The 24,783-nt window shown below is 34.8% G+C and overlaps 1 protein-coding gene across 2 annotated transcripts; it reads right to left on the minus strand.

Annotated features, from left to right (window-relative positions):
* Positions 1-5,863: 5,863 nt before the first annotated feature.
* Positions 5,864-24,337, minus strand: LOC144976892 (uncharacterized). 2 transcript variants are annotated; one of them, XM_078921449.1, is made up of 12 exons: positions 24,176-24,275; positions 20,486-20,534; positions 20,006-20,053; positions 18,608-18,760; positions 17,205-17,447; positions 15,982-16,103; positions 14,951-15,142; positions 13,841-13,936; positions 12,470-13,527; positions 10,471-10,592; positions 9,634-9,911; positions 5,864-7,731 (listed from the first exon to the last, which is right to left on the minus strand). In XM_078921449.1, exons 3-12 carry the CDS (start codon positions 20,037-20,039, stop codon positions 7,213-7,215), a joined length of 2,817 nt encoding a protein of 938 aa, XP_078777575.1. In that variant the 5' UTR covers positions 20,040-20,053; positions 20,486-20,534; positions 24,176-24,275; the 3' UTR covers positions 5,864-7,212. The 2 variants fall into 2 exon arrangements, with proteins under 2 accessions (XP_078777575.1, XP_078777574.1); XM_078921448.1 differs by lacking the exon at positions 20,486-20,534 and having other exon boundaries at positions 24,176-24,337.
* Positions 24,338-24,783: the final 446 nt, after the last annotated feature.

The following is a 24,783-nucleotide window of genomic DNA, read 5'->3' on the forward strand; positions in this document are numbered from 1 at the left end:
GATTTACAAGGAAAAAAAATACCATCTCCCAAAACAATAACTATGCATTTGACTGTTTCCCTCCAAGCCAGGACTCCGGTCAGGTCAAGGTCAGGACAAAACCAAGTCGTAATCTCATCCCAAGACAAAGACAGAAAGCGAATTGGAAAACAGCTATTAAGGAGATAGAAGACACAGTTAGTACCTCCCTGCCCACTGTGGAGGTCGGGAACCCCATCCAGGAATGATGAGATTCAAATTGAATAGTGCTACCGGTTGTTATGAAGAAGGGTTCTAGATAACCGCTATGTCATAAGAAGGGAGACAAATGTGGCCCGTAACATAAGTAGGAGCCATAGATAGAAGTCTCCGGGCTCACAACATTAAAATATGCTGAGCCAAACTGGAAAGAAAGACAGATAGACAGATTGTGTGTTGGCTTGATGGTACGACTTCCATATGAGTGCATAACGTAAGCTTCAATTTAATAAAAGAAAACAGAAAATGTGGACATAACAGATTTTCCCCTTTATCAACAAAACACGATGAATGAAACACTACAGACGAGTGAGATATGCGAGAATGACAGAAAGCAAGTTGGATTCTTTCATTCATCATGTTATATTGATAAAGGGGAAACCCGAAATGTCCCCATTATCTGTTTAGGATTATTAAATTAAAGCTTGAATTAAAGATTGAATGATTCAATTTCACATTGTTTTTTTTTATTTCTTTGAGCTTTGAGCAGCAACATTTACATTTAAAGTCCCCTATAGACATCACCATAGGAACCTGCCATAAGCTTCACACTCCTCCAACTCAAAATAGTTGCAAAATAAATATCAATAACATAATTATAATAGCATCATAAAAAAAAAGAGAAATAAAATCAATGTAAGCATAGCATCCGTAATAAAATGACGCACATCACATCACCAACTCCACCATAAGCAAAGGGCACCCAGCAGGACTAAAGCAAAACCACACAAGAGAAAGAAAATAAAAGCCACGCAGATGGCAGGGCAAGTTTAGCTTATTTCAGTGCCAGTAATAACGATTGAGAAAAAGCAGAAAAATTGAGCTTATTTCATATATAGTGTAATATCCACTAAATGTGCTCAAAGCGCTTTACAAGGGTCCCTAGCCAACAGCAACATTTAACATTTAGGACGGGACAAGATGCCTGTTAGGCGATATTACATTTTTTTTTCAGACAGAGACAACGCTGTTAACGGCTGGGTACTCATTTTACACATGAGTACTCTCTAAGAGCCTTCTCCAAGGACTTAACTATGCGCCAAGCGAGGCTCGAACCCAGGACTTTCCGAATGTCACTAGACCACATAACTGCACGATAATATGGAATAATCTAAAAAAAATTAATGCTCAATTTACAATTAACCAGTTAACTGTTGTGCTCTGGAAAAATACAACTCTAAAAATTTGGCCAGAAAACGTGTCCTTCAAATATCGACCGATTTAAATGACCCTCATCTTGACAAAATCTCTCAAACCTGGTTAAAAGCACATGAGAAAAGATAAGACAAAGGGGACTGGTTCAGATCGGGAACAAAAGTAGATTCAAAAAAGTATATTATCAATGATCAATGTGCTTAGTTTGAGATCACCTTAAAGTCCAATCCAGACATAAAGCACATAATCTTACTGAGAGAAATTGAAATACGCTCAACTGCTTGCAAAAAGTACATTAAAAAGAAACAAAAAACAACTGTTCAAAGCAGAGATTGTTTACCTCTACCAAATCTAACAATATACATTCGAAAGTTTCCATCTCAGCCAAGGACTCCATCCATCCTGGGCCAGGGCAAACTAAATAAATCTACATGAAGACAAAGACAAAAAGCAACCTGAGAATAAAAATATAATTTAAAAACACAGATACAATTGAACAGTGAACAGTGATCTTACTGTCCACCATGGGTCGTAAATAGACCCCATCCCGTAAGTGTAAATTTATCCCTCGACCCAGTGGGTATCCGTCCTGAGAGAGTGGGATTGGGACGGAGGGGGGTCTCTTCCCATTGAAGACCATTTAAAAATTTTTTTTTTTTTTTTTTTGTTTTTAAGGGTTTTACGGCGCTTGCAACACATTTAAGGTCATATAAGCGCCAGTAAAAAGGAAGAAAATGGGATAGTAAAAAGTTCTAGAATTACAATTAAAGCACAAAAGAAAAGGTGAGACAAAGGGGAATTGGTTTAAATAGGGAACAGATGTAGACTCCAAGAGCATACCACAAATGTACTTAGTTTGAGATCACCTAAAAGTCTCACCCAGACACAAGCACATGCCCGAACTAAGAGGAATATACTCAAATGTTTACAAATTATATAATATAATATGTAAACTAAACATAACGCAATGCATAACAGAGAGATGATTTACAAGGAAAAAAATATCATCTCACAAAACTATAACTATACATTCGACTGTTTCCCTCCCAGCCAAGGAGCTCCGGCAAGGATCAGGACAAAACCAAGTAACCTCATTCCAAGACAATGACAGGTAACAATTGGGAAACTGGTATGGGGGGATAGAAGACACAGCATGTGGGAGGTCAGGAACCCCACCCAGTGAGAGAGTGGGATTGGGACGGAGGGGGGTCTCTTCCCATTGAAGACCATTTCAAAAAGACACATCAGTTATTTATATATGGCTATCAAAATAAATGAATAGAAAGCATAATGCTTGTATTGATAAAAAAAAAATATAACAACATCAACAAAAATATATATAATGCAAGACAAAACAAAACAAAAATTGCAATATTATAGAATAATTTCTTTTAAAAACATATAATGTTTAAAACTAGAGCTTGAATTTGTTCCTTGGGGTATATATATATATATATATATATATATATATATATATATATATATATATATATATATATATATATATATATATATATATATATATATATATATATATATATATATATATATATTACATAAAATTGTTCAAATGTTGAAATATAAAGAAAAACGAAGCTTACCAGATCCATAGATTCAAAGCTGGAATGAGCACATGTAGTGGATAATAATAATGGCAATATCATTATTGATAACATGAATAATATTAATAGTAATAATAATAATAATAATAATAATAATAATAATAATAATAATAATAATAATAATAATAATAATAATAATAATAATGATGATTTGATGATGATGATGTGATGATGATGATGTTGATGATGATGATGATGATGATATATGATGATGATGATGATGATAATGATATAATATAATAATAATAAATAATATAATATAATATAATGATAATATATATAATAATAATATAATAATAATAATAGTAATAATAATAATAATAATAACAATAATAATAATAATAATAATAATAATAATAATAATAAGGACGAGGAAAGTGTGGTTCTTTACTATTAGTATTCGAATCCTTTCAGTGCATAGATAATCAAGAAAAGATTTTTAAAAATAAATATAAGGGACATGAAGAAAGAGAGGGAGGAAGAGAGAGAGAAAGAGAGAGAGAGAGAGAGAGAGAGAGAGAGAGAGAGAGAGAGAGAGAGAGAGAGAGAGAGAGAGAGAGAGAGAGAGAGTAAGTGTCTTTTATCAACGTGAGAAAAACAATAATCTTGGATCACAGAGTAATTAACACTTATCAAGACTGAATATGTTTTAAAAACACGATGTATATACTATAAATATGGGTAAAAATTAAATAACAAACATCACAACCATCGCCATTTAAAAGACTTGGGATTTAGCAGTTTCATGTGACCTGATAAAACAAAGAACAGCAACTGTAAGGAGTAAATTATCACAACTTTGGTCATTGTCAACTCTAGAGAAAAAATCTAAAAATTCAAGAAATCAACTAATTTTTATAAAAAATTTCGATCGTTATCAATTACTTTATGAGAGAAAAGAGTAAAATAAAAAGTAAAAAAGCGGGAAGAATCTGAAGCAGATGTGAGATGAGAAAAAATTGGATGGCAAGACGCATTAACCAATAATCACTAAAAAAAAAAAAAAAAAAATTCCCAACCATCTGTTTCAGTGCCTCCTGATTTAATTGTTTTTTTTTTTTTTGTCTTTTTACTTAGACAGACAGGCAAAGGAAACAAAAATAAACTGAGTTTAAACTGATTGCCATTGCAATGTACATGCACTGAGTGTTTTTGATTGAGTGAAGTCATAAAATGATGAGAATTCTTATTCATTGCTTTGTTGGTTTAAAAAAAAACAAACAAAAAACACTACCATGAAAAAACGAGTTCTGCTACAAATGCGATTAAACAAAAATGTTGTGAGTAAAAATAATTGTTTGAGTATAACTAACACGTTACAGCCGTATTATGAAAAAAAAAAAACATTAAAAAAATTTTGGCCAGAAAACTTGTGCTTCAAATATTGACTCATTAACTCTTTCAGCGCCATTGGCCCAGAGCAGAATCTGTTCTACTGGTTGCACAGTGTGGCCAGTCTTGAAGGGCAAAAATAATAATGTAATCCAATCCTACTTTCTACAAAAGTACTATAAATTGAGCCAATTGTATCATTTCTTCATCAGAACTTTCAATTGGCCCCATGGGGGGGGGGGGGGGGGGGGGGGGGAGGGAAGAGGTATTTTAATTGAGGTTTTGCGCCGAATTTGAATGTCTCTTTGTCTTAGCTTGTCATTCTCATGCTGCCTCAATCAAGTGTCAGCCATTTTGTAATGGAAATTCGAATATAGCCTCAGCGCTGAAAATGTTAATATGACCCTCATCTTGTCAAAAACTCTCAAACCTGGGGACTTCAAGGAAGTCTTTAAGGAAGTCGTGGTTTTGAGTGGTTTTGATGAGATTAGATGGACATTTTAATCTATCAATAATTGAAAGATAAAGGATAAATTTTCTGTCCATTTTTTTTTTTAATGTGTTTTTTTTTTTCATTGTACAGCAGTACGTGAGAGTATTGAAATTAAAATAATTAGTGACATGTGACCAAACACATCAATCTAGTAAAATATCAGAATGAACCAGATGACGTGAAATGGATTTAAAAACAAACCGTTCAGGAATACAAAATTCAAACGTAGGATACTACATTCACTATCTTTGTAGTAACAAATTAGGGAGCAGGCACTGTGCAAGATACACATCTGAAAAGGTATGTATGAAACTGCCAGACATGTGGTCAAGTGGTATGACACTTGCCTTCAGATCGGACGGTCCTGGGTTCGAGTCCCAAGGGCGCCTTGTTGAATCCTTGAAAAAGGCTCTTTACTCACATTCTCTCACCGTACTCAGGAGTAAAATGAGTACCTGGCCATTAACAGTGTTGTCTCTGTCTGAATAAAAAAATGGTAATATCCCGTAACAGTTGTGATGACTCATCCTACATATTAATCATTGCTGTTGGCTGAGGACCCCTTGTAAAGAGCTTTGAACATGTTTAGTCGATATTGCGCTATGTAAAAGTTCAAGTTTAAAGAAGAAAGAAACCCATTCCAAAAAGTCAGCCTGTCTCAACCTTTTCTTTCTGACTTGTCTGCCACTGTTTCATACAAAACCACCCTTTTAGATTTATTCTCCTACAATGAGTGAAAGCATTTCACTCAAATTTCATATTTTCGGCTGACATAATACCAGACTTGTTGGTCACATATCAAAGTGATAAATATCAATGTGAAATTGAATGTAAGCTTCAATTTAATATCCAAAAACAGATAAAATGGATGTTTCGGATTTCCCCTTTATCAACAAAACAGGATGAATGAAACACTACAGACTTCTAGTGTTTCATTCATCCCATTTTGTTGTTAAAGGGAAACCTGAAACGTCCAATTTATTTGTTTTCATATATACAATTGAAGCTTACATTCATTTTCACATTGTTATTTATTTCTTCGATCTTTGAGCAGAAACATTTACACATGTCAAAGTCACAAATTAGGGAGCAGGTACTGGTGTACAATAAAAAAAAGAGAAACTATAGGCTGATTTTTGGGAGGTTTTTTTTTTCTTGTATTTTTTTCTTTCTTCTTTGTTTCATTCAGACCTTTTCAGATTTTTGTCACACAATAAAGTATGTTAACTTAATTGTACCATTTGTAAAACTGGGGAATTGATTCGTATAGATAAAATCCTTTCTAAAAAAAAACAAGAAAAATAATAATACAATTTGAAAAAAATTAAAGAAAACTGTGGAGCGATTGTCAAAATATTCATATGAAAACGTTTCCTGTGTTTACCAATCATAAAACAATTGGTGATGATAAAAGAATTGATATTATCTATCATATGAAAAGTTAACATTTATGAAAAACTAGAAATGTTTATTAATGGATAAGGTCCTTTTTGACAGAAAAGAGGCAAGAAATTATTATAAAATAGTCTGGTTAATTCTTTGAAATATTTTAATTCGAGTATTTAAAAACAGTAATTGGGTCCAATCCTTTAATAGCCATGCTGTCTATATCGATAGATGCATTTTCTTTGAACTTGTATATAATGCATTTGCTCAAAACACTAGAAAATGCTAGGAACAGGAAGAAGGAAAACGATTATATTTCTGTCTCCAAAAAATGATGAACATACTTTAATTTTAAATAATATTGATTACCAAATAATAACATGCATACAAATATGACAAGATGTCATTTTACAAGGAAAAATCATCTCCTAAAAAAAAAAGGAAATACATGATTGTTTCTTTTTCAGTGAAGGATCCCTTTCTAGATTGGGAAAACCAAGAGGTGTAAGCAAAAGGCTATGTGGGTTGGAAAAACAGATAAAGGAGGATGTAGGATAACATTATTTGACCTCTCTTTGATACACAAAGGAAGCCATGCCCCCCCCCCCCCCCCCCCCCTCTTCCTAGTTTCCCAATCTAGGCAGGAGGAGACCGTCAAAGATCAGAATTGCATACCATTTATTCACTTTTGAAAGACTTCAATTCAGAGGTGGTTAGTGAAATTGGTGGTTTCAGATACAAAAACATGACTGAGAAAAATAGTCTGGAAATTAGCCTATAATATAGAGAAACAAACATGTGCAATGGTCACCATCTGCTCAAAGTACAGATGGTTTTCAGTTACTTCCATAAAACGTAATTCATAAGAATCAAAACACCTTATAATCCCTATTACATATTCTCTCATATTCAAATATTAACCAAAAAGTGGTGACATCTTTTAGAGAAAGAAGCGTTCTCATTAACAGATTCCATCCCCAGCTAGGTTCATGGTTCATCCGAATTGACAGGAAATGTCATTTTGACTCGTTGGCTGACGGTGAAAACTGGTAGCATTGGGTTTGGTAGTGGCAGATTGGGAGGACTTGTTGTCTTGCACTTCATGCTCAATCCATCTTTGTCTGGAGTTGATTTAGTGGAACCAGTTGCACCATCATGGCTGGTAGCTGCACTGCTATAATTATTGCTATCATCACCGTTGACACTTTTAGAAGAGGAACAATCACCATCGCTATCACCACCACCACTGCTGCCATGGGATGTCCGACTGTTTTGTCGTCTGCTATGCAAAGCAATAACACGTCTGCCCTGAATTGTTCCCATAGAACCAGGTAGGATGATCCAGTAGGACAAAACAATGCCAAGATGGCCATCACTACTCACAGCCAATCGAATGGTTAGAGGGAGGTCAGAGAGAAAGGTGATTGGGGTCACATGACTATCATGGCAGAAAGCAAGATTTCCATTGGAGCAAATGATGCCGTAAGAGTATGGGTTCATTCCAACCTGAAAGTTTTATAGAAAATGGAGACTAGGTTTCAAATAAAGATGATGATGACGATGACGATGATGATAATGATGATTATCTACAAATTAATGGAGATAAGATCACTTAGCCCCAACACGAAAGACTCTTAAAGGATATTTTACAGGACAAGGAAAAATTCAAACAAGTTTTAAAAGAGTTACAGATACAGTTCACTCCGGATAATCACAAAACCTTGGGATCAGCGAAAATGTTGTGATTAACCAAAGTTGCAATTAACCGATGTTGAGTTTTCTGTCCACAATTGCAACATTTTACACAAATATGGTAAACTCAAACCAGTTGTTGTAAACATTGTTCTTAGTCCACCACAGACTGAGCAATTTGATTGGAATAAAAAATATATGGCAGCCCTGTATAGATTTTGACAAGCAATAACAGCTTTGAGGCAAGAAATCTTAAGATTGGATTCACTTTTTTTTCAACTTTTTTTTTCTCAACATTTGTAAGAACCCAAGAGATTAGCCGTGATGAGAGACAATAAGCTCTCACCAAACCCGTTGATCACAATGCACAGTTGGCAATCACAAAACAAAGGATATCATCGCTCAGTCTCTCCTCACAACTGTCGTCGTCTACCTGTTGTCTAAACCAAGCCCACCCCACTCACCTCATATCTAATGGTCACGGATGACCGCACAAACCCAAACTGCAAAGCCCTGCCCTCTTTTGTCTCTAATAGAGTGGTGACACACTACTGTAGCATTAAACCCCACCCACTCTTGATTCTTCAACGTGTCATGATTTAACTCATTATGAAATCTAATCATGAGATTTTGTTTGATTGATTCCTTGACTTTGCCTCCTTTAGAGGTGGAAAATTTGTTGCTATTAATCGAAGTTTGTTGCAATTAACCAGTGACTTTTATATAGAATTAATTCCATTTCTTGGGAAATGTTGCGATTAACCGAAAGTTGCAATTAACCGAGTTGCGATTATCCAGAGTGGACTGTAATTCAAAAAGAGTGCATGGGCATATTGCACGATTGAAATTGCACTTTTAGATTTTACAATATTTTCGTTGACAAATACTTTTGCAACAAAGTCAAATGTCTAACAGAATACAAACAATACAAGTTTTGAATGGACATGGTATTCAATATAATGCACAGCATGGTACTTGTGTATCGTATACTCAAATTCTCTCTACCCTTTATCGTAACAACGCAAATGTTGATGCTTGAAGCTTTAACAACACCGTTCCTCTTATCTCTCTTTTGTCTTTAGTGTTTCAGTCATCGTGTTTTGTTGATAAAAGGGAAACCCGAAATCGAAATGTCCACATCAGCTGTCTTCATTAATTAAATGAAGCTTTAATTCCATTTGACCATTGCTATTTATATTGCAACAAGGACATTGCTTGTAATGATAATAATAAATATATTTAATGCCCTCTGAAATTAACTTTTATTCTAGCTACCTTAGGCAATATTGTGAAAATATGGCACTAAAACATGCAAGCATATTTTAAATTCATTTTAAAGTATCTGGTACAACTCATCATTCTTCTATGAAGTAATGCACAATTTACTATTTTCAAACTTGCACCATGCACTTATGTCTGTACCTTACTTTTTCCAAAATAACAAGACATGAAGTGAGTAGGAAATTGCCAGAAGACAACAGAAAATAAAAACTTTGCGGTGGCGATGGGGCTTGAACCCACGCCCTTACCGGTTCGACAACTCCTCCTGGCCGTATGAGCTATCCACGACCCCAAAAAAGGTTGCTTCAAATTCTAGTCTATCGAGAACCAATCTCTCCTACTTTTTCCAAAGGGAATTAAAACTAAGAAATTTAACAAATTTTCAAAAAGGAAAAGAAATGTCTTAAAAAGAGATCAAATAATGTATCCACAAACCTGCTCTTTAGAGCTGAGACTCTGCTTAGCCACACCAACACCAAAAAGATAGCCAGTTTTGAGGTCCCCAATATGGCTGGTATTCCGTGCAATGTTGACAGTCCACTGCCCCCTTGACTCGACCGGTTCAGCTGTAAAGGAGGTGGAGTTAAACCCCCAAGTGATGAGAGTTCGACTCTGGACCCTGGGAGCTCCTTTCTGTCCAGGTGACAGAGGAGATGCCACAGATCTTACAGCTGGCATCATGATGGGGATATCTGACATGTCGGAATTGGTCTCTGAAATATGAAAGAATAAAAAAGAAAGTTTCTAAATTATTACTATAACAAGGCTAAAACATAAATATATATGCCAAATTCCATACAAAACCAATTCCATTTTTTGTAAATCGATAGGTAAATGTATGTTTTTTTTTTTTTCTTTTTTGTTTGTTTTGTTTTTTCCACCTCTAAACACAAAAACAAACAAACAAATAAACAAACAAAAGCAAAAAAAATTGTACATGTCGAAGTTAAATAGCCTAGATTTAATTTACTTATTTTTTATAAAAGTTTATTTTTAAGTGAAATAATCATATCCTTTAAAAAGGCATCTTTTCTTATTGAAGATGGATGGTAAATTTAGAGGTCCCCTTTTTATAGAGAAGCATTGCCTTTGTCTAAAAAAATGAACTAGCACTCAAAGGCTGTATGATTGTCCTACCTTTTTAAATGAAACGCACTCAACATCAAGTCATCAAAAAAAAAAAAAAAATTCTAAAGCACCTAGAGCATGCAGTTTGCCATGGATAACAATATAAAAATGCATCCAGTTATTTTTTTTTCATTTTCCACTTACCCATTGTTAAGTGTGACAGTAACCTGACAGCCACGTCATTGAAGGACAACAATGAAGACGAGAGATTTCTGGTTACTTCACTCAGCAAATCTTCCTCATTCCCAACAACCATCAGATCCAACCTGAATAAAAATAAACATCGTTGACGGAGTTAAAAAATATGTATCTATTTGTAGTCGATCTCTTTAAAATTGGGGCTTAATTTAACTCTAATTTAATATTATATCAAGCCATTTTGTCAAGAGAATAATTGGAGCCATGCAATACTGCATTGTTGTTACAACTCTCTTGCTGAATCTGATTAGGTCTGGATTATAACCCGATAGATATTGCTGAAACTAAGATTTCAACTTGTGAAAACATACAAAGACAATATCTCTATTTTCAAGTCATTGTGAAAAAAAAAATTAAAAATTGAATGGTAATGAAAGTTAGCAACACTGTAAGAGTGATTATTTTCCACAAAAAAATGTGATCAACAAGATTTTGGTATTTTGATGCAACATTGACATTGATTGTCTTGACTGAATAAATTGGTTTCATGAATAAAGGGATTTGATCATAACAACATACCTGATTGAATGAGTATCATGTTCAACGACACAATTCTGCTCCTAAAATTGCATGCATTTAAAGCTCACGAAATAGAACTTTGATCAAATCCACATATTATGCATACCTGCCTAGTGCTACTAAAAAATTGTAGAATTACGAATATTTGTCTCCAGCTAGATAAATGCATAGACGTTTTTGATTCAACAAATCTTGTTGAAAAGGAGAGTTTGGTTGCTTAGAAACTGTATCTAGGACTTTGAAGCAATATTTTGATTATGCTGAGGTCAAATAATTGATTTGTAATGCTAGTTACTGTGACCTTTTCATTTTTTCCCTTGGAAACAACGAATTTTTTACATTTCAAGTAAGCAGCTCTGTATTATGCCAAAAAACCTGTATCTTTCGATTTTTACTAGATAGTCTTTTTCAGCTTTTAAAAAAATGACTTTACTAATAATTACTTTTTATAAAATATATCTTGTATATCTGATAACTATAAAGCTGGAACTTCAATATTATGATTTACAGTTAAGGGGGGGAGCGACACAAAAAATGATGAATTTTGACCCAGTTTGCTAAAATTAGATTTTGGTGGGATGTTGTCATGTGACCATTTGTCTGCATAAAAAATTGCATGAGAACTTCATCTTCAGTTTTTTTCTACTCAAAATAACGTATTTTGTGACCCATAGTATGGTTAAATCCTGCCCATTTTTAGTTTCAGTGGACTGATTTCATGAAAGAATATAAAATAGTCTTTATAACTAAGTAAAGGCAAAAACATATCAATGAAAAGTAAAAACTCTCCTCTATCTTCAATAACCAATCACTTTGTCCTTAATTATGTCATGTGGTCACAATCCTATCAGAGAGCGAGAGGAGAGTTTTTCCCTAAACTCGTTTACTTTGACTTTTAAATGCGTTTTTCTCAAAACTGCAATTTTCGTCACTAAAAACCTATCTCCTCCCTCAGTTTTCAACCAATCTTTTTCAAACTTTCTACAAATGAGTGTCATACAAACACGCAGGTCCTCTAGGAGCCGGATTTTAAAAAAAAAAAAAAATTATGAGTAATTCGAAATTATGTAACTTTTTTCAAGGGGAACAATCATGTAATAGCTTTGAACTTAATTTTTAAAGTTTCTAATTTAAAAATTAAAAATCGGGCTCCTAGAGCCTCTTTATTTTCCTTTTTTCTACCTCTGGCCAAAATATTATGGCAATGGGTTGATAAACAAAAAAGCCTTTGACTTTTTAAGATTTGTTGGTTATTTTCCAATATGTCGTCGTTTCCATAGCAACGGGAAACTTTTTTCGAAAAAAATTATATGCAATCATCCTTCCCAAACATATACATTATGACTGTGCATAGAAGTTTAGGATATTTCATCAAATAAAAAAAATGACCCTTTAGTGTCGCTCCCCCCCTTAAGGTTCTACTCACTCTTTTGTCAGATGTGCAATTTCTTCAAGTATCCGTTCAATCTGGGCAGCCTGCGTCAGCATCAAATCATCATGTTTTACTTCCCGACATTCCATTGTCAGATTTAACCCACTCTCAGACGTCCTCAAATCGCCCCTTTCCTTCAAACCGTGTCTTGAATCAACTGGTGAACTCCTCTTTGATGTGTTCAGTTCTGAATTGGTTTTATCTGGTTGGAATGGATTCTTATTATTTCCCATTTTTTTAACATTAGCTATTTCAGGCTTATTATTACAATCATTATTGTCTTTCCCAAGATTAGAGTTTTGGTCTACTTTCTCAGCACTTACTGCAGCTACCATTTCTGTACAGTTTGTGCCAGAGGCTCCGTCTGAAGATCCTTTTGATAACACTGGGGATTTATTTGTCTTTCTCTCCATCTGAGGTACAGGTGTTGAGGTCATTAACACTCTATTATTACCATCTTCTAGACCACCCTTCTTTTTCGTTGATGACAATGAAACATCACATTTGGTATCTGGAAACAACTCCTCTTGACTCTTTGCAAAAGAAGGTAACCTGTTTATAAATTCTTGAGTCGGAAGTTGTGTTGCCTCTCTCTGATCAAGCAAACTTAAAGATCGTCTACTTTTTGGTTTTGTTTTAGGGCCTTTACGATGATCCATCATTGAAGAACTACTTGGGCTGTCCTCGGATGATGACAAGCTTAAATTGCCACCAGCTATCTGCGATGAAAAGGGCTGTGGTAAAGACCTCGCTCTAAAGTGTCTGTGATCGTCTTGATGTGACAGTTTGAATGGTTTGTTAGGGTTTATATTTACACCATTACTCAATCCTTGATTGATGAGGCGATTACAGTTGTCCAATAGATTCAAGCATCGACTGAGACAAGATTTAATTTGTTTGCTTCTGGACTCTACTGGTTGGCAGTGTTGACTAGAGCTTGAGGTGATTGTTTGCTGGAATTTCTGTCGTGCCAGATGAAGGGTGGCAGCTGCGTCTGACATAAAACACTGGAACTGACTGGTGATCTGAGACTGAGCCGAGTCGTGGAGAGCCTGGAAGAAGATATGGGAAAAAAGGAAATGGAAAAGTTAATGGTTTATCTTTTTAACTTCGATGTTCAATTGTTGCATTTAATCGTTAATCAGAGAGGGGGCGCGAGAGAGAGAGAGAGAGAGAGAGAGAGAGAGAGAGAGAGAGAGAGAGAGAGAGAGAGAGAGAGAGAGAGAGAGGAAGATGAGAGAGAGAAAGAGATAGAGAAAGAGAGAGTGAGAGGGAGAAAGATAGAGATGAAGAGACAGAGAGAGAGAGAGAGAGAGAGAGAGAGAGAGAGAGAGGGGGGGGGGGAGACGAGAGAGAGAAAGAGACCTTAATGGTATCCAGTTGTGAATCCATCTCTTTATCCCTCAAACTAAATACAGATATTAGAGCCGTCAGGTCTTCAGTTGCTTTGGAAAACGTGGTCTGGAATAGAAGACAGGAAATTTTAAAGACTATGTAACCTCAACAACAAATGAAGACTATATAATCTCAAAAACAAATGAATATTGGCCCTTAAGACCAGTGACTAGTGACATTTTTCTTCTTGCTCATTTGTATTTAAATAAGACAATAGCATGATTTTAGAAGAATTCTCATTTATAAAGAATTTTTTAAAATGAATTAACATGTCTTAGTTGATTTGAAAAATACGCCACTTTGCAGAATAAAATTCTTTTATTATCCGTGATATTATTCTTATGTTTACTTAAGAAAACCTTAATCAATTTATATATTAACTTTATACCCACAAAGACATTAACATTCGGAAAACACAAGATCCAGCTATACTATTTGGCATCTTTTTTTTTTCTTTCCCCTAAGACAGAAATTTAATCATCACTGTTCACTTTGCAACATTGCAATTTAATTGGCTTGGTTGATTTGAATTTCTTATTTTTAAAAAAATAGAAAGTAATCCTTCAAAGGCATGAGGTCAGGAACTGGAAAGGTCAAGGAACTGGAAAGGTCAAGGAACTGGAATTTATCCAAATTACAGGGGTTGGGGGGGGGCGTTAAATGGATACAAACAATAAATGCATTCTATCCTTTAGTTGAAATGCAGTCTAAAGCAAAGATTTATCCATCAGATATACCAAATATCCAATGACCTTAACACTGCTGGACTCAGACTCCACCCAGTATCGATACCCATCACTCCTTAGCTTGTGAAACAAGTCCTTTCTTTTTTTCCACTAAAATATTAGGACTCCTTTCTTTGAAATAGTATCGACAGAAAAATGTCCCTACAGGGTGATTCAATGAAACTATACTTTATCAATAATCACTGCTTTAAATTACCTTCCAATGTCAAGGATGTCAAAATCTAAACTCCAAATATTTTACTTTATCTCTTATCATTAAAATAAACAATAAATTTGGGTCTTGAGAAATGTTATTCAATTAATCTTTTCATCTGCTCTAGTTCTTGAGACATACCTGCATCTTCTCTCTAGCTGTGTTGAGATCAAGGATGATATGATTTCCGTGTGACCCTTGACCCTGACACACACATAGATGGCACGCAACTGTCTTACATGTATCACAGAATATGCTGGCTCTCTCACTGGTATGTTCCAAGCAGTAGAGTACATTCTCCTTTACAATCTTCCGTTGCATTGGTTTGCAAACCTTTGATTAACACACAATATAGACAAAAATACATATTTTAATATAAGATACAATGCATACCCCAAAAGATGTCCTGTTTTACAGCACGGTATAAGCTCGAAGATTAGAGATCAGGTGGTCACAGGTTAAGATAAAAGTAAATAAGTAATACATTAGAAACTATATGATAAACTTGATTCTTACCAGAGTATCTTTAGTCACAAAAGTCATTTCATAATACATGTCTCATGGAGCAGGAAAATTGGATACTAGGAACATGCTCAGAAAATGAGATGGAAAAAGACGATGTCTTGGGATGAAAAGCTCAAAATTGAGCTAACTTGCTATAATACTCCTTGATTACCAAATTTTCAATCTCTGTGTTTTGCTTTAAGCTTAAGTGTCATAAATATTATTTTTGTTTTATGTTTAGGTCAGTTGGGTACTATTCAAATTGACTAAAATTCAAGTTTAAAAACAAAATTTTCTCAGTTCCATCGACCTTTATCTTATTAAGTTTAAAAACATTTAATTCTGTTGCTAATTTAGCTAGGAATAAATTTCAAATGGCAAAACCATTAACAAAGGCTGTGCTAAAAGAATCAATGAGACAAAAGGCTGTTTTGTTTTCACATTTTACCATAGTTTCCTATAACACTGAATATATTTACCTCTTCCTCCATGTACTGGAGAACTGTAATTGTAAATCAAATATCTTAAAAAGTAGTGTTGGCTCAAAAGAAGCCGAAATTCCAATGATCTATTCTATGATTACAAGACTAAATGTATGTCTTTAAACTTACTTTTCTTGATAACAGTGGCTATTTAGTGTGATCTAGCAATCTTTTCATCAAACTCACCTTATGTCGACCTAATGATCCTTTTCTAGGATGAAAAGTGTTCAAACAGTTTTGGCAATAAAGAACATCGCATTGTGGACAGAACCATTCTGCTCGCTTGTTCTGATTGTCATCACACATTCCTGGAAATAGTGAAAATAAATAAATACAGAGAATAAAATAAATATTTTTAAATGACAAGTCATGACTATCATTAAAACAAATCTTTCATATTTTCAAATTCATTTCACCACCACCACCATCTTTATATTTATTATTATTATTATTATATTATTATTATTATTATATTATTATTATTATTATTATTATTATTATTATTATTATTATTATATTATTATTATTATTATTATTTATTATTATCATACTTCCATTTCTTTCTTATATAAACATGTTTCCATTTCTTCTTTTAAAAAAAGATTATCTAGCTTTATTTTTAAAGCACATAATAAAAAACCCAGATTTGGGTCCCCCTTGAACCAGCATTATGAAAAAAATACCAAAAGAGCACATAGGAGACTTGATCTAGTTGTGATCCAGCCCTTTTGGAGTCTAAAACGTTATGGACTGTTGGAGGGGAATTTCTTTTTTGAGACATTCTGCCTTAACTCTTACAGATTTTCTTCCTAGAAGGCCTACATAACAATGTGAAATTGAATGTAAGCTTCAATTTACTATACGAAAACAGATAAAATGGACGTTTTGGGTTTCCCCTTTATCAACAAAACAGGATGAATGAAATAAATGAGATAATGTGTTAGTGGACTACCATATTATCTCATTCGTCTGTAGTGTTTCATTCATCCTGTTTTGTTGATAAAGGGAAACCCGCAACATCCATTTTATCTGTTTTCGTATAGTAAATTGAAGCTTACATTCAATTTCACATTGTTATTTATTTCTTCGAGCTTCGAGCAGCAACATTCACAATTCCTAGAAGGTCATAAATTCAGTATCCTTTAATCTAAAGGACTACTCTACTGTTTTATGAAATGATAGCATGACTCATAATTATCAAACAATTTTGCAACCCTTAAAAATAACTAAATAAATGAGTAAATGAATTCATTAATAAATTAATTCCCAGATTAATTAAGTGATTAATCAATAATGGAATAAATAAATAAATAAATAAATGAATAAATGAAGATATTAAAAAAGCAATCAACAAATAAATTAATTCTTTGATAAGTAAATGATTAAGCCATATTTGAATGAAATCTTACCACAAGTACTGTCAACAATAGTCTCATCAAACACATCGTCACTATCATCGTTGGTATTTTCCCTAGACTTTGATTCAAGGGAAGCAAATGACTGATCAAATAAACCTTCAGACCGACTGAGGCTTGTACTTTTGAATTCCTGGAATCGGATAACAATGTTTTCTAGCGCCAGATTCTTGGGTAGTTTGTCAAACAAATCCGATGTGATTGGATGCGTCTCACGGCATGTTGGACATTCAAACTCTGTTGCGATTGAATATCAGTGATTTATCATTTACAGTGTAAAACAGTACAGCCCAATAATATCAAATCAATCACAAGCAAATCACACAAACCCTACACCTTTATTATGAAAATTCAGTAATCAAAAACTTTATGATGCAAAACTACTATCCAGTTTAACACAAATCTTAACTTTTAAATGCTTCAGAACAGGGATGGTATGACCCCAACTTGAAAACAAAGCCACTGATAGGTTAAATGAAGATATTTTTCTATAAAAATTATATAAATCATCTCCGAAAGAGAAAATTAAATTTGGCCATTAATATTTAGTTGCTTTCTAAATAAGTGCAATTATAAGATCGTCAAAAACATCACCAACATGAAACACAAATTCAAACTTTTAGGTGCACCATCAGAGGAAAAAAAACCCATTAAAATTTATACAATCTCGTGAATCTTTTTCTCTTTAATCCCCCAGAGGCATAGGCCACATAAAAAAAAGCCTGAGTCTACCCTGATTTTTGCAGCATTAAGAGATAAAATCAATTTCTTTTTTTCCCTTTGGATAGATTGCTACTCTATCAAAGTAAAGTGCCAGATACGATAGACCTAGCTTCTAAATCACTATTGAGTACAAACAGAATCATAAAAAATCCTTGACTAAACGGGATGAAAACCGATCCCTTTGCTTGCCAGGTGATTGCTCCATTACCTGAGCTATCAGTAATCCACATATAAAAATCCCCCAAAAAACGAGCTTTTATATAGTTGAATATCCACTAAGCGTGCTCAAAGTGCTTTACAAGGGGTCCCTGGTCAACAGCAACACTTAAGACTTACGACAGGACATGATGCCTATTACAATTTTTTTTTTCGGACAGAGACAACGCTGTTAACAGCCAGGTACTCGTTTTACACCTGAGTACGATGAGAGACTGTGAATAAAGAGCCTTTTCCAAGGACTCAACTATGCGTCGAGCTAGGCTCGAACCCAGGACCTTCCAATCCGAAAGCGAGTGTCACACCACTAGACCACATAGCTGCACATATAGGCGTACTTATTCCATTAATACATTGACACCAACTTCATTCATCTCTATCAAGCTTACAAGTAAGGCCAGGGCTTATCTGAAGTACACATTTCAAACAACTACTTCCATCTCCCAGATTTGACATACCTGACTTTCCCAACTTTTCCCTCATCATCTTAATGTCATTGAGACACGTCTTACAAATGCTGTGAGAGCACGTCATCATTAGGGGGTCGGCATACAACTCTAAACACACAGGGCAAGTCAGGTCCTCTTCCATTTTCTCATAACATGCATTAGCTGAAAGTAAATCAAAAAGTGATCCTAGAGAGCTGGACTTTATCCCGATTTCTGTAACTTTACGTATAAAGTAACATTTGCTTACAACAGTTTGGATAGGTTGTTAGTCTGGTGCAAAGTCCTTTCTCTGTGTTGTGTTCAGGTCAGACTACCCAATAATCATCATCATTGCCTCTTTTTCACCCTGGGTCAGGGTATAGGCCACAGACAAACAGTTCCCATCCTCCTCTATCCTGAGCTAACTTTTTTATCAAGTTCCATTTATCTTTTCTCTGTATATCAGCTTCTTTATTGTCTGTTGTCCTTCATAAATTCTGTCATTGCAGAAACTCTTCGGTTGCCCAAGTTAAAAAAAGGATTTGATTTGTCTGTCTGTGTTTCTGTAACAATGAGTTTATACAAAATGGGTGTTAACCCTTCGACAACCCCAACCTGGAGGACAGGATGACTCGAAAGGGGGAAGTCACACACCATTAGTCGTCTTTTACAACCCACTGGTTTGGCGTTGGGCTATTCTTGCACCCTCTCAGTTGAGGGACCCCAGACACCAAACGGGGTTACCCACTAATGGCAGGGTGGAAATGCCTTTACTTCACCTGTTTATAAGGTAAGAGGACTAATGAAGTGAGCTTACGTGCCCAAATATAAAAAAACAATACATGTGAACCCTTGGAGTCTTGCACTGTTTAATGCATTTTAAAAGATGTGTCTCTCTCTAACAACCAGTTGTCTTCCAATTTACTCTCTCTCTCTCTCTCTCTCTCTCTCTCTCTCTCTCTCTCTCTCCTCTTCTCTCACTCTCTCCTCCGTCTTCTCTCTCCTCTCTTCTCTTCTTTCTCTCTCCTCTCTCTCTCTCTCAATCTCCCCCCCCCCCTCTAAATAATTTTTATGTTTAATTCTACTATTGTATATTATATATATATATATAATAATATATATATATAATATATATATAATATAAATATATATATATATATATATATAATATATATATATATATAAGTATAGTGATGTAGCTTCAGACTTCATAAAATAAGTATGTATGAGTTTAGTTTCTTGTTGTAGTGATAATATGTTATTTTTCACAGAACTTCACATTAAAAGCTTTGTCTCACACTTTCCTTTTTTATATTGAGGTTTGATGGGAAAAAAAAAAAAATATCATAACGAATTACAGATCTTTTCAATTTTTGGCCATTTTCCCCATTGCATAAATTTCTTGAATAATACTAATTAAAATCTTACCATGAGGAGGTGATGTTAAAGAGGAATCCATCATTCTACTAGCAGAATCTGGCGATATAATGAAAAAAATTACATGACATCACTCATGTACATACAGAAAACAAATTTTAGTATCAACAAAATTCAAAGAGACTACACCTGACAGCGCACTCCATACATTGCAGAGACCTAACAGTTATAACAGAACAATCTATTTAGACTTTCATCTACTAAAATTATATTTGAGATTTAAGACTTTACTTCCTATCCAAATGATGAACATGAGTAAATATTTATTTTGGTGAGAGTAAAGAGAAACATAGATAAATCTGAAAAGAAAACAAGAGATTTGGGACACCAGTACTACCGCAAACTCGGGGACCCAAATAATTTTGGGGTTTTGGGAGGGGGGGAACTTTTTAAAAAATAATTTTAGGGGTTTGGGAGGGGGAAACTTTTTTTTTTTTTCAAGTCTCTCCCCTCCCAAACTAAACCCCCTACATATTGTATTGCCGGGTGCCACCGATTTCCACACCGTCCATCTGTAAGTCTGTACCAATCAAAAATAAGATTTTTAAAATGTATGATTACATCCAGTTGTCTTTAATTTGTCTTTATTTAAATTGGATTGGGCGAGTTTTCATTGACGTGACTTGAGTCTTGAGGTCGACATCTCAACCCTGGAGACAGGGCCAGGGCCCAAGTCCAAGTCCATCCAAATAATTATAAGGAAGTGGTTATTCAGTATCAGATACTGAATAGTGCTTTTCCACTATTCAGTATCCACAAGGAACTCTTTTTTATAGAGAGAGTGAAAAGTGCGACAATCTCGGTTGAATGTAAATAAACTGCTGACCTCCTTCCAGATTGAACATGTGCAGTAACTGACAGCCCGATTCAAAGTTGTAAAAATATTTTGATCGTAATTTTTAAATTTCTGCTATTGTGCAATTAACACATCTAGTTCAAAATATCAAAGTAAGAGTGGCATTCAAATACATTTTAAATGTCTAAATAGACATGATTAAATGTCACCAAATGTTAAGTGACACCATGTCTTGGTGGATATAAGCTGTTTGACTCTGAGCTTAAGGTTCGAGAGTTCAAATCCCGGCTGGGATAACTTTTTTTTCCCCAATATTTTAAAAATTCCTTCTGTCTATTGATATTTTTTAAACTTTTGTTTTAATAATTTTATTTGCTTGTAATATGCTTTAATGTTGATATTATACTATTATTATTATTATTATTATTATTATTATTATTATTATTATTATTATTATTATTATTATTATTATTATTATTATTATTATAATAATTATTATTATTATTATTATCATTATTATTATTGTTGTAATCGTCATCATCATCATTATTATTATGTTTATTATTTTTTTTAATCAAGTAGTTGGAGTAATTTAATCAGTTATCGATTTATTACGAATATCTTTTATGTGTTATAATCTCATTGTTTTTCATTGATGTGCTCTTCTCTTGTTTATTACTTTTTAAAATCTTGAATTTTCTGTTTGTCTCATTTGTTGTTGTTGTTGTTGTTGTTGTTGTTGTTGTTTGTTTGTTTGTTTGTTTGTTTGGTCATCTAAGACAAACCCGATTCATTATAAATATGTGGCCAGACTTTCTGCCATTTTTAATTGAGCGATGTACTTCCGTGAATTAATTGCCGTATTATATTAAAATTTACGCGATAATAATAATAATAATAATAATAATAATAATAATAATAATAATAATAATAATAATAATAATGATAATAATAATAATGATAATAATAATAATAATAATAATAATAATAATAATAATAATAATAATAATAATAATAAAAATAATAATAATAATAATAATAATAAATGATAATAATTTAAATAGATATTGAATATTAGACTACAATTGACATCTATTTACTGAATACACGTGGTATTTTTAGAGGTGTTTCTTTTTTTACGAAACACGCCAGGAAGTAGGCAACAGTGGGGAGTGAACCTGGGACTGGGTTTCGTAAAAAAAAAGCAATTACTTTTTTTTATGAAACCCGGCAATATCCGACAAAGTTATGGAAAGAAAGTAGGCAACAGTGGGGGGTGAACCCGAGACTCAGGGAAGTGTACACTATTGGGGAGTAAACCTAAGTCTATGGATTTTCGACAGCTTTTGGCGGGTTTCGTAAAAATGTAATTGCTTCATTCTCGTCTGGTACCCACCTCCCATAGTCCGGCTTCATTTCCCACTGGTATCCATCTTCCATAGTCCCAGGTTCATTCCCACTGTTAACCTCTTCTCACAGTCCCAGGTTCACTCCCAACCGGTGTGCACTTCCCTGAGTCCCGGTTCATTGCCCAATGGTGCCCACTTCCCATAACTTTTGACAATATCGGTAGGTTTTGAAATAAAAGTACATTCTGAGCTCCCTGTCCACTGGTATGAACCTCTCGCAGTCCCAGGTTCAATCCTCATCGGTGTCCGAATCCCAGATTCACTCCCCACTGCTGCTTGCTTCCCATAACTTTGTCGGGTTTTGGCGGCTTCCGATAAAAAGTAATTCCCCCTTTCCCTTGGTTTTGCTTTTTTACAAAATCCAGAGTCCCAGGTTCACTCCCCACAAGTGTACACTTCCCTGAATCACAGGATCACCCCCCACTGTTGCCTACTTCAATAACTTTGTCGGATATTGCCAGGTTTGTCGGGTTTCGAAAAAAAGTAATTGCTTTTATATGAAACTCGCTGAAACCCGCCGAAAACCAGAGTCTCAGGTTCACTCCCCATTGGTGTACACTTCCCTTAGTCTCACGTTCACTCCCCATTATTTGCCTACTTTCCATAACTTTGCCCCATTTTGTTGGGATTTGGCGCATTTCGTAAACAAAAAGTAATTGCTTTTTTTTTCCTCCAAAACTCACCGAAATCCAGTCCCAGGTTCACTCCCCACTAGTGTACACTTCCTCGAATCTCAGGTTCACTCCCCACTGTTGCCTACTACCCATAACTTTATCGGATATTGCCAGGTTTCGTCGGGTTTCATAAAAATGTAATTGCTTTTATATGAAATTATCTGAAGCCCGCCGAAAACCATAGTCTCAGGTTCACTCCCCACTGGTGTACACTTCACTGTCTCAGGTTCAGTCCCACGCTTTGCCTACTTTCCACAAGTTTGCCGCATATTGTCGGGTTTCGTAAAAAAGTAACACCCCCCCCCCCCATTTTGTTACTGCTGTTTTACAAAACCCAGAGTCCCAGGTTCACTCCCCACTGGTGTACACTTCCCTGGTTCTCAGGTTCATCCCTTCCTCCTCCCCCCCCCCCCCCCCGCCTCCCTTACACACTCACACACACACACACACACACACACGCTGATGCCTAACTCCCATAACTTTGTCGGATATTGCCAGGTGTCGTCGGGTTTCGTAAAAAAGTAAAATTGCTTTTTATTACGAAACCCGCCGACACCCAGTCCCAGGTTCACTCCCCACAGGTGTACACTCCTCTGAGTCCCAGATTCACTCCCACAGCTGCCCTCTTTGTCTGGTTTCGGAAAAAAACAACACCGTATTATAGTGCAAAACCACTATTCAGTGTCAGATACTGAATAGTACAAAACCACTATTCAGTATCAGATACTGAATAGTACAAAACCGCTATTCAGTATCTGATACTGAATAGTGCAAAACCACTATTCAGTATCAGATACTGAATAGTGCTAGCCTAATTATAATTTGAGACATGTACCAAAATGCATGTTTCAAACTTCTCTTATATTATTCTGAATAGATGTGTTTATGGAGGTCTTCTTTCAAAATATCAAGACTCGCAATGAAAGTGAAAGAGTTCTGACCCCGACATAGTCATAGGTTAGTGAACCAGGATTGCTAATCAGCAGGCTACTCACTCAAACTCAAACTCAATAGGTATCATTCATGATTGTTAAAGTACTGAAGTAAATCAAGGGAGGCCTTCCTAAAGCCCCCTAAACCAATGTTATTTTCAGATTAGTTATTATAGCTTTCCCACTGCCAACATCAATCATCAATTGCATATGATTGATGAGAAAATGACAATTGAAGTTTGAAGGCGAGTGCAGGGGTGTCAGGTCACAACGCAGTGACAGATTGTGTTCCTCTAATCGTCGTAACTATTGGGAGAGAACATGAGAAGGAAATCAGTAACTCAGTGCACCTCAATCTCTTGTTATGTCATCCATGGAATATCACAACTTCCACTTCGCCATTGGTATTTTGATATTGATTGAAGATCGATAAAGTGTGGTCAAAATTGATTTGTTGACTCAAACTAACTAAAAAGTAGAGGGAGCACTCAAAACAATGTTGACCTTTCTACAATTTCCGGGTCATAAAAAAATCATCTTAAGGGAGAGAATCGTGCTAATTGTTTTCATAATTAATTATATCTACAGTTATGTTTCTTTGATCAATCCAGACGCTAACAATTTGGGATGGTGGTCTTCTGAGGATATATATCTATATCTATTTGTCCTGGCACTATGTTGTTTTTTGGGTTTGTTTTCTTTATGTATTTGTGTTGTTGTTTTGTTTTTTTGTTGTTGTTGTTTTGTTTTGTTTTTTAATTATTTTTTTTTTTTTTTTTGGGGGGGGGGGGGGAGGGGGTCGCATGGGAGCACTGCGCCCTCGATTGGGGCAAGAAGCAGGCTTGGTATGTCATAAAGTTGACAACAGACTCAGTGAATTTATGTACATTGATTATTGTCTGGGAACGCTGAATCAATAGCACACAAAGAAAGAGGCCCGGTTATGGTAGCAATTCAG

Source organism: Berghia stephanieae, chromosome 7 (genome assembly GCF_034508935.2).
Source record: "Berghia stephanieae isolate SIO BIC M18660-M18661 chromosome 7, UCSD_Bste_1.3, whole genome shotgun sequence".
NCBI lineage: Eukaryota > Metazoa > Mollusca > Gastropoda > Nudibranchia > Aeolidiidae > Berghia > Berghia stephanieae.

Bases quoted from the DNA above. Each gene is read 5' to 3' on its own strand.
- LOC144976892 (XM_078921448.1), bottom strand. From the start codon at position 20,039: ATGATGGATTCCTCTTTAACATCACCTCCTCATG. The intron at 17,448-18,607 runs GTATGTCAAATC...CAATCGCAACAG, and splicing joins GGAAAAGTTGGGAAAGTCAG to AGTTTGAATGTCCAACATGC. The intron at 7,732-9,633 runs GTTTGTGGATAC...TAAAACTTTCAG, and splicing joins GTCTCAGCTCTAAAGAGCAG to GTTGGAATGAACCCATACTC.